This window comes from Hemitrygon akajei, chromosome 9, assembly GCF_048418815.1.
Source record: "Hemitrygon akajei chromosome 9, sHemAka1.3, whole genome shotgun sequence".
Taxonomy (NCBI): domain Eukaryota; kingdom Metazoa; phylum Chordata; class Chondrichthyes; order Myliobatiformes; family Dasyatidae; genus Hemitrygon; species Hemitrygon akajei.
The window spans coordinates 137,254,388-137,273,961 of NC_133132.1; the positions used below are offsets into that span (position 1 = coordinate 137,254,388).

The following is a 19,574-nucleotide window of genomic DNA, read 5'->3' on the forward strand; positions in this document are numbered from 1 at the left end:
CAGAGTGTTTTGTTAAAAATTCATAAAGAATATTGAACAGTTTAGAATGACATTAAGATTAAAGATTCAAGACTAGTTCAATACCATTTATTTTCACCAGGGATTAATTCATGATTGAAATTTACATTTAAAGCCAACACATTTCTCCTGCAATAGAAATAAAATATAACCAGCTTGCCAAAGTTTCACTAACCAGCATTCCGGTTCATATATACATTGTAGAATTCGCCCCAGTTAAAATTACCATTTAATAAATTAGTCTATGAACAAGGCAGGTGTTCCATTGCAACAGCAAAACAAAATGTCACCTGTAAATGGAGCCAGATGAAGGGATAACCAAAGGATATTTTACAGTATATACAATCAAATTTGAATATAGTGCATATTAGGAAAGGAAAAAAGAGTGACATTGACAAAAAGTAATTAAATAGCAACTTGAAACACTTTTCAAATTTATTTGGAACAAGATCTGAATGAAAATATTGGCTCTTCATTCACAGAATCACTGAACTCCGGATGGTATTTAATTAGACATAGACAGTACTCCTGAACCCGAGTATTTTAACCTTTTGAGAGAGCATTTGTTGTTGCTGCAATTTATAGATGCCGTGGGGGGGAAGAAGAGAGAAAGAGGGAAGAGAAATTAACTATTATATTTGCAAATGAATCAGTCTTGCATTCGCCTACTGAAATGAAACATTCACACAAAGCATGATCAAACATCCATTTGTAGATATTATCAAAAAATTTACATCTTTTCAGATGAGGACATTGAGTTCTACATCTGGATTCTAAAGGAACAGTCGCAAGGACACAGGCAAAATACACATTAGACAACTTATATTTCATTTGTCATCCAATTGTTTTCTTAAGTTAGGTATAGCCAAATACAATTTTAAATTTACACCACATCTTCAATGAATTATAAACTGTTACAATTGCTGCACCAGCAAGATAGAAACAAAATGCCTGTATAACTCGCCCTGTAATCGACTATGTTTAGTATAACCAGGTCGCATTTAAAATTATGATTAAGCAGACACCTGTCTTGCCATTGTACCACTTTCAGAAAGAAATTCTACACGATGTGACGGCAACATGACAATATTCTGGTGTTAAAATGAGTACTATAATTAACAGCATGAGGCAAAAGTTGCTTTTACAAATACAAAAAATGTTTCAAGGTCATGTATCAGAATTTAAAATATTCAAGAGCTGTAAATAGATTTAAATTACAGATTTTCAACCTGTATCAATTAGTCTATTTCAAGGTGACATACAAGTACTATTGAACTTGGATACCCATACTTGTTACAAACCATATTTCACATGGAAATTCTTGATAGACTGCATGCAACATTAATGTCTTTGACTTGTTAATGTAGTAACTGAACACGAACCACCAATAATGATAGACTAGCCATCAGCTGTTAACATTGCAATCACTTTGTACACATGGTGCCAACAGTGTACAATTAATTTGTATAATATTGGATATTCATTAAAATACTGTATTCAATATACTATCTGGAATCAAAAGTATCAGTGTGAAAAGCTATTTATAGCACATTAATAGGTATTGACTTTTTTCATCCAAAATTATAAAGCAAAGAACTTGTAAATACAGTATAGAGAGACCAAAGTTTTGGAAAAACTGGGTACAAAAAACATGCATTTGATATAAAGTTTTTTTTTTTACAAATGAAAGTGGAATTTGTCCTTTCAGTTCAACTGAATCTCTATGCTCTCGGCAGCAAAAATTTTAATTGATTGCCTCAAAATTGCTGAAACTGTACAATTGCTACTCCCAAAATAACACAAACATGCTTCTTGTTTAATGATTGGAGATCACTGAGGCAGCCCAGTTTTTGATAGCAGTAGTAGTATTTTGCAGATAACTCCACGTTACTTGGGTAGCATTCACAAGGTGTTTCCTCATACAGTCCCAATTGATTTCATCCCTAAAGTTTGGCAAAGGTGTTAAAAAAAAAGTTAAGTAAGATCACAAATACTAGCTAAAAGTTGAGGCTAACTGAGTATGCATTTGCAAACCATCATCGGATAAACTAAATGCTGGAAATATTAATGGTTAGGCATCTGGCTCATCAGTGATACTTCCCCACCATTGCTCCCTATTGATGGTGAGGACATGGACGTGGGGACCTACAAGTACCTGGGGGTGCACCTTATTTACTGTACATCAATAGCAATATTGAACAGTCAGATGATCTTGAACTGGAAAATTTCAACGTACTCAAATAAAATGACCAGAAGTGCTGGACTGCAGAAGTAGCCAAAACACACTGAATTTCTCTGAAAATGATTTAGGCTGGCTCCAAACAGCTTGAGAAAAAGAAAAATGCAACTGTAGATAACAGAACAGATACTTACTCGCAAGAATTAACAAACAGTTTCCACCACTGCATTATCACTATTTTTGTATATTCCACAGCTGGTAATATATAATTCTGATGGATAAAGAGAAGGATTTCCTTGACATATTCTACAAAGTGAAACACTGCATCCGGTAGATTAGAGTGAAGCTGGAAGAGACAAGACAAAGTGAATCAGGGCACTATAGACTTCACATGGCATCTTAGTCTTGATTTTCACAAGTGGGTGAAGTACCATGCAAATTAGAATCTATTTGAGCATCACAGCACTCAAACTCCATTTGTGAAACATATAGCAAAGACAGTGCAATACAATTAGAGTATCTATCAATTATGCAAAATAACCACTTTACCATTTGAAAGATAGATCTAAATATATAGTTACTAAGCTGTGAGCAAAAATGGAGACAGTGGGATCTCATTGTGTATTTTTACATTAGTAACATATTGTTATCAAACCATGCAAAACAGGAACGTAAAATGACAATTCATTATGTAAAAACTATATTGTTACAGTGACCAGATGTATTCACTTTGCATTCAAACATATTGCACAAGCCTCCATCAAAATTAGTTGAATGCATGGAATGATGGAAACATTACTTACCCACTCTGTAAACCGAGGCAGATTTTCAATGATCCATGCAATATGAATTGACAACTTCTCCTTTATATACACAGCTGATTCACATAGCTTTGTCCAACCCAGTTCAAGACTTGGTCCAAACAGACTTACAGCTTCTGAATAATAATGAGGAGTATTTGTTTCTACCCAGCTGTGAAAACGATGAACAGAATCATGTGAACAGTCAGCATAAAATGCACTTTAAAGATGGAGATAAATTTATAGATCATTCATCTAGTCTCCATTTTGAAAATTTATGTTACAGAAAACCTCAGGTTTCAAATAAATATTATGAGAGAAAACTTTGTGCACTATTTGATGACAGACACCAAGCTAATTATAAAACAACCTTGACATCGTCGGTTTTTTCACTGTATGCAAGTTCTTTGGAATAATTATTTTAAATGAAAGCTCAATACAATTTGAAATTGAAGAAATGATTTCACAATAGGTAGAGCGTCCATTGGTTTCACACCTTGATACAACCTGTACCTCCATTCCTCCCCCTCTCCTCACCCAATTCCCACTAGTCTCAAACCTCCTCCACCCATTCTTATCAATTGGAAAAATTAACTGTATTGTGTGTCCATTTAAAAATATAACATTTTACCAAATCTCAGATAAAAAATACAGATTTAATGGATAGCTGATATGATTTGACTACTCTGTAACATTGTTCCCCCTGAGAGTACAAGTTGATCAATTGCACTCACCTATATCCTTGCTTTGAATAGTAAGAAACTTTATTCCATGCCTGCTGAGATACAGACATTACTCCCGACTGTTGTAGGATATGAGCGGAAGACGAGGCTGAGGAAGATATTAAACAGGATCAGTGGCTGGACAGTACAAATAATATTCACATACTTTTTAAAAAAAAGTGATTTCAATAGTTTAAAATCATACCAAGTTTATGAATATGCCCCCAGCAAAATACATTCTGCTGTCTGAAGTTTCCTTAAGAATTCACATTAAGCACAAACACATCAATAAGAATATCTTAAGCACTTTTATTTTATAAGAACACATCCAAGCTCACTTGTATGATTAAAAGTTTCTCCATATAAAATGTGATTAAATAGAGTAGTCGGCCCTCCTTATCTGCAAGAAATTGGTTCCAGGACCCCTCGCGGATACCAAAAAACCTGAATGCTCAAGTCCCTTATTCAACCTGTCTAAATGTGGTAGACCTTAGGACCCAGCGGAACCCCAGCCCTTATTTAACCTGGCTCAGTGTGGTGGACATTAGGACCTCGCAGCGGAGCTCTGAATCCAGTGTTTCTGTTCACGAAAATAATCATGATCACGATCGAAAATAAAGTGGAAATAATAAAGCAATCAGTGAAATGCCATTGGTCATTGTAAAAGCATTAGGCTACCTTGGTCAATGATTGGAACAATTTTAAAGGATAAAGTGAGAAAGGCCCTGCCCTGATGAAAGTTACAATTATTACTAAGCAACGCAATGGCTTAATTATTGGGTTTTGGGTTTTTGATCCTCCACATCAATGGATGGAGAGCACACTCGATAGCGGTCTGTCACTGGATCGAATTCGGGAACTTGTTCCCGTGCCCGGCGCTGAAACACATGTTCTTAAGTGTTTTATATGCATAGTAAGGTAAAATATATACTATATACTAAGACAAACGTTTGACTAATTGACGCTAAATAATACCGGATGTACCTGTTCCGACTTATTTAGTAAGAGAACTATCGATTTTTTCGATCCCGATCCACACACATCCTCCCGTATACTTTAAATCATCTCGAGATTACTTATTATACCTAATACAATGTAAATGCTATGTAAAATGGTTGTTATACTGCATTGTTTAGGGAGTAATGACAAGAAAAAAAAAAGTCTGTGCATGCTTGAACAACAAGTGCTGGAAGAGCACTTCCTGGCTTTCTCGATTCACAGTTGGTTGAATTCGCAGATGCGGAACTCGCGGATAAGGAGGGCCGACTGTATAAATAAAGTCTGATTGAAAGATTAACTAACACTGTTTTTCCTTGATGGATCATAGGAAGTTACTGAACTATTTTTATATCACAAGTTGTATGATGCCATGTGGATTTAGACATCTGCATTTCTACAATAACCAATAAAATAACCAATAAAATCCAATAATTTTACATTTCTCTATTTGCAAGGGCTGATCTTCCAATCTGATGCATTATTCCACTACCATCTGTGAAAACAGCACAGGAGCAAGTAGATTGCTAAAGATAGTCAATCCAACTTGCATTTCTTGCTGGAAGACACTGTCAAACTTTGATGGGTCCTGAACCAACTTCAAACCTATGATGCCCTTCCATCAAATATGGAAAAATGTAGCAATTTCCTGTATACACTTGCAATATGCAGGCAAGTTAGGTATCAATAATCAAGCTTGAGCTTGGCAGTTCCAGCACACTCAAGCACAAAAACATTTACTTGTTATATGGCTATATGTGCCTCATATGAACAAGGGCTATAAAGCAGAACTCCATGCATGATTCAACAGAAATTAGAGCAATCAAAGAGTCATGTTGAAGAATTTAAAATTCACTAAATTTCAACTTCATCCAAAACATTGAATATATTTAACTTGAAATGTGAACAGTAAAACCATCTCTATCCTGTTTACCCTTCTGCAAATGCAAACTTAAATTTTCAGCATGCCTCTCTAGTAATCAACTATCTTTAATTGAGTTCAGGATTTGTAGAAACAGAGGAAATGGCTTCCTTACTCTCTAGATTGTAAACAATCTGCTGGCTGGCTAACTGTCAAAGTTACTTGAGCTTCGCCTATGTTTCTATAAAGAATTTGTACTGCACAATCAAAATGCAGATCATTATCATATTTTCTGGGAATGCCCCATTATCAAAGACTATTGGAGTGTGATACACAATGTCCTACAAGACATCTTTAAATGTGAAATACCCTTAGAGAGTAAGACCATATATTTTGGATATATACCTCAAGAATGGTTGAAAAGAGATAAATATTTAATGAATATACTACTTACTGGTGGCTGGTGTTATGATCCCAGCCCCCTCCTTCTTGAGAATCGCAAGATCGCTATTAATTCGGGTCTTGGACCCAGGAAATGAGAGAGAATCCTCAGCAAGACAAAGCAACGGATTTGGCCATTGTTTCTTGGAGACACCTTTGTGGATTGCGATCCTATACTACGTGCCAGCTCTCAGGGCAACGTGGACTGGGCTACGTGCACACCCTCGGGTAATGTGGGCTGGGGATTGCATCACCCCACCCTGATTGACATCTACAACCCTGCAAGTCAAGATAAAAGAGGGGTTGCAGGGGGCAGTCCCCTAGCGAAGCACCAGAAGGAGACACCATCGCTCATCACTCCCGTGATAACGGGAAGCTATTCGGAAGCCACGTGCATTCCGTTTCCCCTGGCCTGGGGAGCGGATGGCTGATACCACCAAAAAGGACTTCGAACTAACAACGGGGAACCAACGTTCCCGATTCAACAGTTTTGCGTCCTAAAAGACTGGGCAAGTTTCTCTTATCACAAATCTCTCTCTCTCTCTCTCCAACCAGTGAAAACCCAGCGGTCCCCAAAGGCTAAAGCCTGCATGAACTTGAGAGACTTTTATATTTCCATCGGACAATATTTTTACCCCTAGACAAAACGATAGAGCTACTTCTTATTGATGATTATTACTATACCTGCGCTTTAGATTGAGTATTGATGACGTATATTATCTGAATGTTTGTATTAACCTTACTTTTGTGCCCCCTTTATAAATAAAAACTTTTAAAAATAGTACCATCAGACTTCAACGGACCTCTCTATCTTTGCTGGTAAGTGACCCAGTTACGGGGTTCGTAACACTGGTAAACAGACTTACTAGGAAATGGTTATCACAGGAGAGTCCAACCTTAAATGCATGGATGGAAATTACAATGGACATTTACAACATAGAGAAGATAACAGTATCTGTTAATCATAAGTTCGAACAATTTGATTCATACTGGGAAAAATGGTTTAACTACATAACACCTCATAGGCCTGATTTTATTCTCACAAATCAATGAATGTTATAAAATAAAAATTACTCCCTTCTTGTACATAGTTTTCTCCTTTCGCTTGTTTTCTTTCCTCTCTTTTCTATAAGTGTATACCTCAGTTAAATATTCCGTGGAGATTTGTGGCATATATGATTATATGTACAATATCTGAAATACATCTTATGAAAATGTTGGTTTGATGATGAACTTCAATAAAAAATAAATTACAAAAAAATATTGTGGGAGAAATGAGGTGGTGAGATCTGGTGTTATGCAAATCCTTCTTATTTAACTAATTACTCATTTAAATTACTCAGGTAAATAAATATTCTGGAACAGGATCCAGGCAAGTTGAGGTGTGTATCTAAAATATCAATAAGGGGTGGGGTGTTGACCTTTATGGCCTCCAAAAATCACCCATAAAAGTTGAAAGGATCATTTACACATTTGCCAATTTTGTGAGCTGCCATCTGTCACAATTTGTATGTACTTTTATTCTGATATTAATCAGTAAACAATTCTTAACCATTTGAAAAATTTCTCAACCCTTGCAAGTCTCATCCTTGAACTGTTCTGACAAATCCTTTCTACACCCTCTCTAGGGATTTGTTAATTAAAAATATGATAGCCAAATTGAACACAGAACCCCAAGTCAGGCCTGACTGGCATTTTCTAAATCTCAGCACAACCTGTTCATGTTTCATGCTTCACCACAAAGCCAATACAATTTTAAAATATACCAATGATTTTTCAACTTGCCCTGTCCGTTAAAAGATTCTGTATGATTCCTTGATATACATTTCCATAATTCCTTTACTATTACATTATTATATTGCTTCTCATTACCCTTTTGAAAAGGGATTATTCCTTGATATACATTTCCATAATTCCTTTACTATTGCATTATTATATTGCTTCTCATTACCCTTTTGAAAAGGGATTATTTCACACTGAACTCAAAAACTTTCATTCTTCTGCCTATTAATTTATACAAGCTGATGTTAAGATCCTCATCGGTGTCAATTTTTATTATCTGCAAACAAATTTCATAGCAAAAAGGCCAGCATCTGGGTATTGTTCTATAGAAATTGGCCATTCATTCCTGAAAGCCCAGTTGTCATAGTTAATTTGTACCTCCAGCCTTGAATTCATATGCCTTTACGCCCGTACAAATTAAAAACTTATGTAGTCTTGACAATTAAATCAACAATTGTACTCTTTTAGGTAATAGGAACTAAAATATCCATTAAGCTCTTGAGGAAAAAGTGCTATTAACTTTCAACCCTGACCTTAGTTTTAAATTTTTTTTAAAAGACCATAAGATAGAGAAGAATGAGTCCATTTGGCTCAACAAGTCTGCTCCACCATTTCGTTATGGCTGATCCATTTCCCTCTCAGCCCCAATGTTCTGCCTTCTCCCCACATCCCCTATCCAATCAAGAATCTATCAACCTCTGCCTTAAATATACCCAATGACTTGGCCTCCACAGCTACCTCTAGCAACAAATGCCACAGATTCACCACTCTCTGGCTACAGAAATTCTTCAACTCCGTTCTTAAGCAGTGCATATTATTCTGTATCAACAGTGCACAAATAATTTTAGGCACAGTGAACATTCTTCACCACAATGAATGCCCTTGCCTTGTAGATAGCTTTTTGTTCTTCCTGAAGCCTTGCCACAATCAGAGCAGCGCCCAACAATCTTCAACGACTGCCAAACAGATTTGTCTTGATAGCCTACAACTACAAATTATGTCCATATCTTTGTATTCCAATGGTGACTAGCCAGTTTCTGATGTGGCTTTGTAGTAAGGCATCACGATGAGCAAAATGCTATCCACAAGCAGAGTAAAAAGGTTAGGAATAAAGATGGACTATACCATGTGCCCACTTTCAAAATTCCAGAGCTGAACCAAGTGGTCTATTTAGTTACCAACTAAAATTATGCTATTTCAAGTTGTAGCTTAATATTTGAAAAGTAGAATTTAAAGACTCTCAAGAGGGATTGCTCTGCATTTTTCTCTTACAAGACCTTATTAACACCACCTGCCCCAACATTTGGGTTTGGAGTAAAACAAGACACTTAAAGCAGTCACTAACTTGGTAGACTACGTTCATCGCAGTCAAAATATTATCAAGTATTTTCAAAAGAACAAAAAAGTAACATTCAACCATGACAATTAATTTTACTAACCATTGAAGGATCCGTGTACTTTAATATCATGCAGTACAAAGCCTGCCGTAAAAATCAATAGGACAAGTAACAGACGAAACCAGGGAAAGCCACCGCCTCTCAACTTCTGCAAAAGATTCTGGAAAATGGACATGTGAAAAGTTACTATCCAATACAAAGTAACTAAAAAATATTGTTCTCCAATTGATCACAAAAAGAAGAGCAGGCACACAATCTGGCATTCATGTTTTGCGTTTAATCAACTAAAGCCATTTAAACTTCAAACCACAATGACCATCAAGACTCCAGAGACCCAAGCACAAAAATACAGCCGATGTCCAAATATTCTGTAAGTGCTCTCTTTCAGATGTGTTACTATCTGCCTTTTATTTCGACAAGAGATATTCTACATCACTTTAGAAAAGCAAGGAAGTTATCCCTGCAAACATCATCCTACATTTTTTTAAATTCCATATCACTGGAAGCGTAACTCTGCATTTCAAACAGAAGTGACTACCCCTCAAAAAGGCTGTCAGAACGTGAAAGTGAAAGCCAGAGAAAAGCAAACCTTTCTCTTTTTAAGATGATTTTAATTTAGGACGAAAGGTTTTCATAAACAAGATAATAAACCTAATTAAGGTGGCAGCAGAATAGAACTAGATCCAGACTGGTAAATAGAAAGTGATGTCATCTTAAGATGCTCCAAGGACCAGAATTGGAGAAGAGCAAGTGCAGATATTCACCATTACCACCTGCATGTTCCTATCCCAAGTTTAACATGGATTCCTTACCACTGGGTCCAAAATATTGCAACTTAATAGTTACTGAAATGGCAGTTTTTCCCTCAAAGAATGTAATGATGCAAGACAACAGCTCATCATCATCAAGAGGGAATTTTGGAATGAAAGCTTAACTTCTGGATCAATATACCACAAGACAGTCCGAAACATCTGCCATGATTATCAACCTGGTCTCCCGCAAGGCTACATTTGCAGCCCCTTACACTACTCCATATGCACTCATGATATAAATGGTGCCGATGTGTAAATATCACCAGTTGGCCTGACAATGTAGACACCATGGCCAAGGTGGTACACCAGCACCTCTACTACTTCCAAAGCCTGAGGAAATTTGGCATGTCCCTATTGATCTTAATTTTTAATCAATGCACAATGGACAGCATCTTATCCTGAAGAATATTGGAATGGGAACAGTTCAGCTCAAGACTTCAAAAAAATCGCAAAGAGGTGTAGACACAGCTCAGAACATCACAAAAACCAGCTTTTTGTCCACAGACCTTGTCTACATTTCCTGCTGTCTCAGAGATGATGCAGCCGAAACAAAAACCACTCCCAACCTGATCATGCCCACACGGACAGTTCAATCCTGTTGTAAGATGTTTGAATAGACCTCAAGAAAAGGCAAACTCTTCATCTCACAATTTAGCACATTGCGACTGTTACACATTAGTGTCTATTTCCACTGCATTTTCTGTGCTTAAGCACAACTCAAACACCATCTATAAATTCACATTTGACAGAGTTGTTGGTAAGATCTCAGTGATGATCAGGTGTATAGGACTGAGATTGTTCAGAATCTGGAGTAGTGAAGCAACAGCCTCACGTTCAACATTAGCAAAACAGAGACACCGAATGAGGATTCATCAAGTTATGAGAACAAACCAGTCCTAATTGTGGGGTGGTGGTGAAAAAGGTGAGTAGCTTCAAGTTTCAGGGTATCAACATCTGAGATCTATCCTGGGCTCAACATATCGATGCTATAATGAAGGTGGCATGTCAGTGGCTCAACTTTGTTAGAACTCTGAGGAATCTTGGTATAGTAAAGACTCTTACAAATTTCTATAAATATATGGTGGAGAGCATTCTGACCGGCTGCATCACAGCCTGGGATGGAGGTTCCAATGCATGGGATTGCAAAAGTGCATGAGACTGCAGAAGGTTGCAGACTCATTCACTTCCATCATGGGGACAACCTGCTCTATCACTAAGGACATCTTTAAGAAATGGGATCATCATCCAGGACACACCCTCTTGTTATTACTATCAGGAAGGAGGGACAGGAGCCTAAGCCCCATACTCAATGAGTTAGAAACTAGGTCTTCCCCTGGCTATTAGGATTTCTGAAAAGTCCATAAACCAATAGACAATACCTTTATTCTTTTTTGCACTAATTTACAGTAATTTAATGTCATGGCATTGTACTGCTACCATAAAATAATTTCACATGACTCAGTGATAACAAACATCATTATGCTTTTACTTTTCCCTATGTCCTACCTCAATGTACTTGTGTCTTAAAATCTGGATGGCATGCAAAACTGATCTGCTCTATCTCAGTACATGTGACAATAGATCAATTATAAAGTTAAAGGACACCACCAGTGACAACCACATTCAACTTGGTTTTGAGACAAAATCTTGGGGGAACAAAAGGAAAAAGTAATTCCGGCTACAATTAGGAGCTTGTATACAAGACCAGGCACAGACATTCCCATGCAAATAAAACAAAATAATAATGTAAATTCCCAATACTAATGCATGCACAAAACAAATATTAAGTTTATTTAATCTCTTACATTGCATGCAGTGTCACAGGCATTTATTTCTTGTGAATTCAAGGTACCCTTTCCAGACAGTTCTTCATTTGTAACTTTAAATGACCGCACTGTTTCCTGCAGAGATTTCTGCACCTGCAATGAGGGATTTTCAAAGTTCACTTATTTATGCAAGCATACATGTACAAAGTACATTTTTTAAAAAGTAAACACTGGACACATTCATAAAACTGATGATTGCTCATTACCTGTCACTTTTAGAGAGGTATATTTTTCCCACTCATTTACTGATGACCAAAGAACTTTTTTGTTATGACAATGGTTCAGTGTTATTTATTTTGATTTCAATATTACAAACTTTCAAGTAATATATTAAACAGTAACACTTCTATAACAAAAGAGAATTCAACAATGGACCAGTTATTTAATTACAAATTTCCCACTCTTGTAATTTGGAAACATACCATCCCCTTGAACACTTCAGATTCCAAGCAGTATTGGTGACCATACTACCCCATGTTAAAGATCACATCAAGATGTTTTTGTCTGTGGCAGGAGGATAGAGCAAGTCTCACACTGTATGGCACAAATTCTTTGACTAAACAAAATTCACAACTCTTCACTTAGTTGCAGATACATAGTCACTGAACCTACCAGCTCCATACAATTATGTATTAGAGCAATATTTCAACACCGTTCTAAAACCTGCAAAATTTCAGAATAAAAGGAATTGCATCAATTTGAATTATGTCCCAACAATGTTAAGAAAATGTCCCCAATTCTATTCCATTTAGTAGTCAGGCGAAAACCAATGAAACCAAGGCCATAAATAATTTAATAGTAATACTTTCCAACATCAAAATTACTTAAACAACTGTTCAAACCAAAAATAAATTATCAACATTTAATGTTACCTTGACTGGAATGTTGTCCCAGGTTTCCAAAAGACGATTTAGCAGAAGACTGGAATAAAAATCATCACTTAATATGCAATACACTTTTCACTTTGGAAATTACATCAACTATGCTAGTAAAACTAAATTTCAATTATTCAAACATGCATGTAGAGTGCTGTATGAGTGAACATTTGATTTCTTACATCTTAGCACCATAGATTTATAGTATAAAAAGATAAAAATGACTTTAATATAACTTTTCATCAGAAAGATTTATATAACTTGAAATTAAATGGAGATCACATCTTCGTCGGGAAAATGCAGATAATAATCCTCTTGTATTTGCATTCAATTGGACTGCAAAATATATTTTGAATTAAATAACCTCAAACAAAATGTAATGTTAAATGCTGCACTAAGGTAAATTAATTAATGAAAACCAGCTTGGTTTTCAGCTTGGTTATCAGTTAATGCTATTATCAGCTATACAGCTCAATATAAAAAATATACACAACTGTCTGTATTCTTTTTTTTAAATATAATGTTTTTAAATTGAATTTTCAAATGGGTTACATAAGGGAAAAAAATTATCAACCCTTCCCCGCTCCCCTTAACTCCTCCCCCCTAACATATCCCTGTAGAAAGAGAAAAAAAGAGAAAAGAAAGAATGCCTGGATATCAGAAGATCCCCACATGCTCCATGGAGTTCATAATAGCTTTAGTATATTTCTTTCTTTCCCCAGATAACCAATAATTTTATCTTCAGAGCACCTTTGAAATAGAAACTTTAATTCAAAAAGGAAAAATTAAAATATTTATTTCTTGTATGTATAGTTTTTGATTCAAAAACAGGCAATTAAACAAGGAATTCATAAGTCAAGACAAAAATGGGAAATTGATTTGAATATTAAAATTGAAGAAACAAGTTGGTCAAGACTATGTCTTGACAGTATGACAAATACAACAAATGTCCGGTTAAGATTAGTGCAATATAATTTTTTACATCAATTATATATTACATCACAAAAAATAAACAAATTAAACCCAAATTTATCTGATCGATGTTTCCGATGTAATCAAGAAATTGGTACTTTTTTTTTTACACTCTACTTGGTCTTGTTTTAAAATTCAACCTTTTTGGACAAATTTAAGAATTTTATTGGAACACAACTTCCACATAATCCAACATTATTTTTACTAGACACTATTGAAGGGATAAAACCAAAATCCAAACTGAATAAATATCAGAAAGAATTCATAAAAATTGCAGTGGCAGTAGCCAAAAAGGCTATTGCAGTTACTTGGAAATCGGATTCATACTTAAGTATAGATCGTTGGAAGAATGAAATTTTTAGCTGCATTCCACTTGAAAAAAATACTTATAATTTAAAGAGCTAACTGTCTGTATTCTTGACTGCACCTTGCAGTATGTTGCAAAACCTCAAAGAAAAATAGTGAACTGTACAATGGGCTTAAAACGACAAGGTCATGTCGTTAAAATACTATGCTTGGCTACTTCAACCTAGTTATCACTCATCTGCCATCTTTGAACTGAATTAGAAATAATCAACATGATTGCAACTATTAATATAATGGCAAGCCTAATTTTGTTCCTGGCATCAACACAATTGTTGTACCCATTTCATTAATCTTGCAATTCTCCAGAAGGTATGATACACAAAAATATTCTTAAGTAAATTAAATATGTTGAAAAGCAACCAGTGGCCTTCATACTATTTAAATTTCAATAGCCTGTACTTTTCTCAAGAACAGGCTACTGAATCTGTCCTGGATCCAGGATCTATCCTGGCATAGCTCCAAAACAGTAAGGGGCGGGGTGGTTTGAAGAATCACTATCTAATAGGACATATTACTTTAATGACCTGCTTTTCACCCTTCATACTGAAAACTCCTTGCATCACCTGAATTTCACCTTTTGCCCTCAGTACTGTAAGAGCAAAATTGTTACCAATCGAGAAGTTATCTAGTAGTTAGCAGGTATTGGCAAATTATTGGTTGACTCATACCCGAGTTTATATACACACCGTCTAGATTGAACGCTGCTAAAGAATACATTTCAGTGAACTTAATCCAGATTACAAGGTCATCAATATCATCTTAAAATTATTGAGACACAGAGCAAGGGAAAAATAATCCAAAATTCTCTTGCTCACGAACATTCATGACTTCTGGCAACTACATTGGCTGGGGTTCAACTACTGCCCTGGATACTTGGTTTCAATGTCAAAGTTCCTCATTGCCAAAGTGAACATGTATGGCTAAAAATCATCCTTGACTTACTGATGACAAGATGTGCACTGAACTCAGAAAAACACACTACCGGTATATTCACATCCAGTTGCAACAGAGATTTCAAAATGGGTCAGGTCACTCAAAACAAATCTCAGAACATAAAGGGCTATGGGTAACCCTAGGTAATTTCTAAGGTAAGGACATGTTTGGCACAGCTTTGTGGGCCGAAGGGCCTGTATTGTGCTGAAGGTTTTCTATGTTTTTAAAATAGAGAGAAAAAAAACAGGATCTTATGCTAGCTCAAGATAGATTTTGGACAAGTTACCATAAACACAAGTATAGTTTCTCAGTTATTCCAGTAAACCGACAAGTTGTTAATCACCATTTCTTTTAGTTTAACTACTTACCTGGACTGTGAAAGATGTTTGGTGTAGAGCTGTCTCCAAACGCTGAAGCTGTTAGAATCTATGGTCAAGCATTCAACCATACATCTTAAGAGCTGGAAGTTAAAAGTAGGACATTTGCTTCATTTTATACCAACCTGAACAAGACCTATGATGTGATTTAGAATCAGCACATTACACTCAGTGGCCACTTTATTAGGAACACCTGATCATAAATGCAAATATCTAGTCAATCATGTGGGAGCATCTCAGTTCACAAAAGCATGCAAACATGGTCAAGAGGTTCAGTTGTTGTTCAAACCAAACAACAGAATGGGGAAGAAATGAGATACAAGCAATTTTGACTGTGGAATGGTTGTGGAATCCTCACCTAGCACCCCACCAGCATTGACGTCCAGCACATAATTCTCCAAAACTTCCTGCACCTCCAATGGAATCCCACCACCAAGCACATCATCTCTCTCCCCCCACCCCCCACCCGCTTTCTGCTTTCCACATGGATCACACCCTACGCGACTCCCTTGTCCATTCATCCCTCCCCACTGACCTCCCCCACTACCATCCAGGGCTCTAAACAGTCCTTCCAGGCGAGACAACACCTCATCTGCTAATCTGTTGGGGTCATTTACTGTGTTTGGTGCTCCCAGTGTAGCCTCCTGTACATCGTTGAGACATGACGTAGATTGTGAGACCACTTCGCTGAACATCTACACTCAGTCCGCCAGTACAAGCAGTATCTCCCAGTTGCCACCCATTTTAATTCCACTTCCCATTCCAATAGCTCCACCGATGGGGGGGGGGGGGTGGGGGTGGGGGTGGTGGTGGTGGGTGTGGGTGTGGGTGTGGGTGTGTGTGTGTGTTCGGCACTGCCGGGCCTGCTGACTGTGTGCTCGGCACTGCCGGGCCTGCTGAGTGTGTGCTCGGCACTGCCGGGCCTGCTGAGTGTGTGCTCGGCACTGCCGGGCCTGCTGAGTGTGTGCTCGGCACTGCCGGGCCTGCTGAGTGTGTGCTCGGCACTGCCGGGCCTGCTGAGTGTGTGTTCGGCACTGCCGGGCCTGCCGGGCCTGCTGAGTTCCTCCAGCACTTTTTGTTGCTCGGATTTCCAGCATCTTCACATTTTCTCATTTGGTGTTTTATTCCTTTTAATTACCCTCATCTACAAACCCATCTCCCCAAGGTTCCAGAAGGATAGTCTAAGTTCCACAGATATAAAACACATTCTATAACTTAGATGCATTCTTTATGGGGAACCCATGACAGTCACCATGCCCAGGCCATTTTAACATGGTGCTGGTGTAGTAAGGTTAAAATGTCTGTACTTCAAAATAAAACACTTAACTTGTAATTAGGACCAAAATTATTTCCCATTTAATTTATTGAGAAATACTAAAGACTTCATGGAATTCAGACCTACAAACAACAGCAATTGTGATTGATCCACTGATACTCCTCTCATTTTGTCAGTTATGCCACCAGATTTTACTCCAGGTGACAAAAAAAGAGATATGAAATACAAGTGCAAGCACTTCAGATACACTAGTATCTGTGGTACCTCTCACTACTCAGTTATTTCACACTAATTGTTGCATTTACTTCCATATGAACTGTTCACTCAAAGCTTTATACAAGGAACTTATCGCACGCCAATGTATATGAGAATAAACTAATCTGAATCTGAAGTGTCTTCAGTTTGAAAATACACAAACATAACTATCTCCTCACAAGGTGTAAATCAGAGCAGAGAACATTTTTGAGCATGTGTAGTCAAACTGGCAATAACCTTCTAAAAAATTCTGAAGTTCCATCATAACTTTGAGCAGCAATCACCATTGATCAACTTTAAGAAAAAAAGATAAATCCTGTGCTTGATTACGTGTATTTATTGTTGTACTATTAATAAGTGCAAGACAATTTGAAATAAAGCATTTTAGAAATCCTACTCAAAAGTTATTATTAATATTTTAAAAGATAATTGAAAAATAACAATTTTAAATAGTATTGTTATTGTACTGTTTATTATCCAAATACTAATGTGTACACCAGGTCCATGAGGACTTTAAAGTGTTTCATCCAATGTCATGTTTTCTTGCAACTATCTAGCTAGTGCCAAGCCAGTGTGAGAGGTTTCCTGTAAAAACATCTCACTGTCCTTGGGTTGTAAAAAATAATCATTTAACAAGATATTCATTATGTATGTTTTTTATGATGGGTGGGGTTTAAAGGACTGCATGCCATGTGCCAACAATACTTTTATGCATGCATGAGGCTCACCACCCCAGTCTATAATATTATTAAGAGATTTTAGTCAAAGGAAAATTACTTTGGTGCAAGCACAACCATGTTGGACATTTTTTTTAAAAAAGGTCTGTGCAAAGCCTCAGAGTTCAGGGACAGATACAAAGTATTTTTCTAAATAGAAATTAAATACTGAGAATGCACTTACAGGAAGAAGCTTGACATAAAAACCTAACTAGTCTCTCAAAATTGCATTTGATTGCTGCAAAATTAGGGTTGCTCACTCACCTCTTTCTTCATTTCTGGAGGACAGTTGGGCGTTGCTCTGGACAAGAAAGAGGGAAAATAGGTGTGTAGTGTAGATTCTGGTTTGGCTCCAAATGCCAATACTTTCAACTTTGGATAAAGTTGGCGCAACTGATCCTGCAAACTAAAAAAGTTCAAAAATGGTAGATTATCAAACAATTAAAAAAATTACTTCCCTGCTCCCAAGCTGTTACACCACATAGGCCATACTCTTAAATGTTACACGAAGATGCTCTGAAACAACACACCTTCTGAATAATACTTCTAATTCAGTGCTTTGATAGATATAAATCAGTTGAGAATACACTGCATTTATATTGCAAAGCAAAAAGGATTACTTTAACATTCTAATGTTGCAGTAAGATATGTAATTTTTAGCTGTCTTTAAAATGGTACTGACACATTTGTGACATTGCATAGAAAGTAGCTTGGGAAAGTAAAGTACTCACATTTACCAATAATATCAATAGTTAGCTTACTTTAAAATTCTGAAATCTTCCCATGTAATGGCATTAAGTATAAACATAGCTAGCCTAAGTACTTCATATGATCTTTTCCCCCAGCTAAGAAATAGCCACAAACTAAGGCAAGTCAAAAGCAGTTTGATACATAGGTGTTAAAATAGAAAACTGCAGACTCCAGGATGATGATCAAATACCATTCAGTATATTATTGAAGCTGAGCTGAATACATATCTATGAAAACAGCTCAGTTTGGCTGTCATATTTGTATCACATTATTTGAGAATCAGGCTGAGCAAGTATTCAGTTTTACTCTCAGTACTAATTTCATCTGTGCACTTGTGTTGTTTGGAAGAAATCTAATGAAAAACAGTCTCAAAATCAACTTTAAACACAGAACAATTCCAGAAGCTCAAACACAAGGAAATCTGCAGATGCTGGAAATTCAAGCAACACACACAAAATGCTGGTGGAATGCAGCAGACCAGATAGCATCAATAGGAAGAAGGACAGTCAACTTTTTGGGCCCAGACCCTTCGTCAGGACCCTTCCCAGAAACTGTCAGCTTTCAGACACTAGCATCCAATTCAAATTTCTAACTTACTTGGATGAGAGTGAGTTGTTTGGCATGTATGCGAAGTCCAGCAGTGGGAAAAAATCTTTTGGTCCGATTGTTCCAAATCCTTTGGACAAGTTAGAATGCATCCTAAAGCGCAATTAGAGAGAGATCAAAAGTTTAATCTGTAGCATAAGTGGGATAAATAGATAATCAGGTAAACACCTGTCAAGTTCTCATTAATATCCCATTTTTCTAAATGACACTTTTCATTCTTAATTGTGATCGAGCAATTAAATGTTGGGCTAGCTAAGACCACAACAGCAACTCAAATGCACAACAAAAACAACAGTTCTTGTCTTAAGGATAAGAGCAAGTGCGTATTCAACAGCAACTCACTGCATTGGCATACATGCTATTAAAAATAGTTGGCGCGTGGCCAAGTGGATAAGGTGTTGGTCTAGTGATCTGAAGGTCGCCAGTTCACGCCTTGGCTGAGGCTGCGTGTGTGTCCTTGAGCAAAGCACTTAACCACACATTGCTCTGCGATGACACAGGTGCCAAGCTGTATGGGTCCTAATGCCCTTCCCTTGGACAACATCAGTGGCGTGGAGAAGGGAGACTTGAAAGCTTGGGCAACTGCCAGCCTTCCATAAAAAAAAACCTGCCC

The 19,574-nt window shown here is 36.9% G+C and overlaps 1 protein-coding gene across 1 annotated transcript in view; it reads right to left on the minus strand.

Annotated features, from left to right (window-relative positions):
- Window positions 1-71: 71 nt before the first annotated feature.
- Window positions 72-19,574, minus strand: part of tmem214 (transmembrane protein 214) — a 39,984-nt gene continuing 20,481 nt past the window's right edge. Inside the window, exons 8-17 of the mRNA XM_073057058.1 lie at window positions 18,953-19,054; window positions 17,870-18,011; window positions 15,350-15,441; window positions 12,708-12,756; window positions 11,815-11,928; window positions 9,240-9,357; window positions 3,732-3,828; window positions 3,001-3,169; window positions 2,392-2,543; window positions 72-1,961 (exon numbers count right to left, since the gene is read on the minus strand). Coding sequence (XP_072913159.1) covers window positions 1,835-1,961; window positions 2,392-2,543; window positions 3,001-3,169; window positions 3,732-3,828; window positions 9,240-9,357; window positions 11,815-11,928; window positions 12,708-12,756; window positions 15,350-15,441; window positions 17,870-18,011; window positions 18,953-19,054 — 1,162 coding nt within the window. The 3' untranslated portion in view covers window positions 72-1,834. The remainder of the gene's footprint in view (window positions 1,962-2,391; window positions 2,544-3,000; window positions 3,170-3,731; window positions 3,829-9,239; window positions 9,358-11,814; window positions 11,929-12,707; window positions 12,757-15,349; window positions 15,442-17,869; window positions 18,012-18,952; window positions 19,055-19,574) is intronic.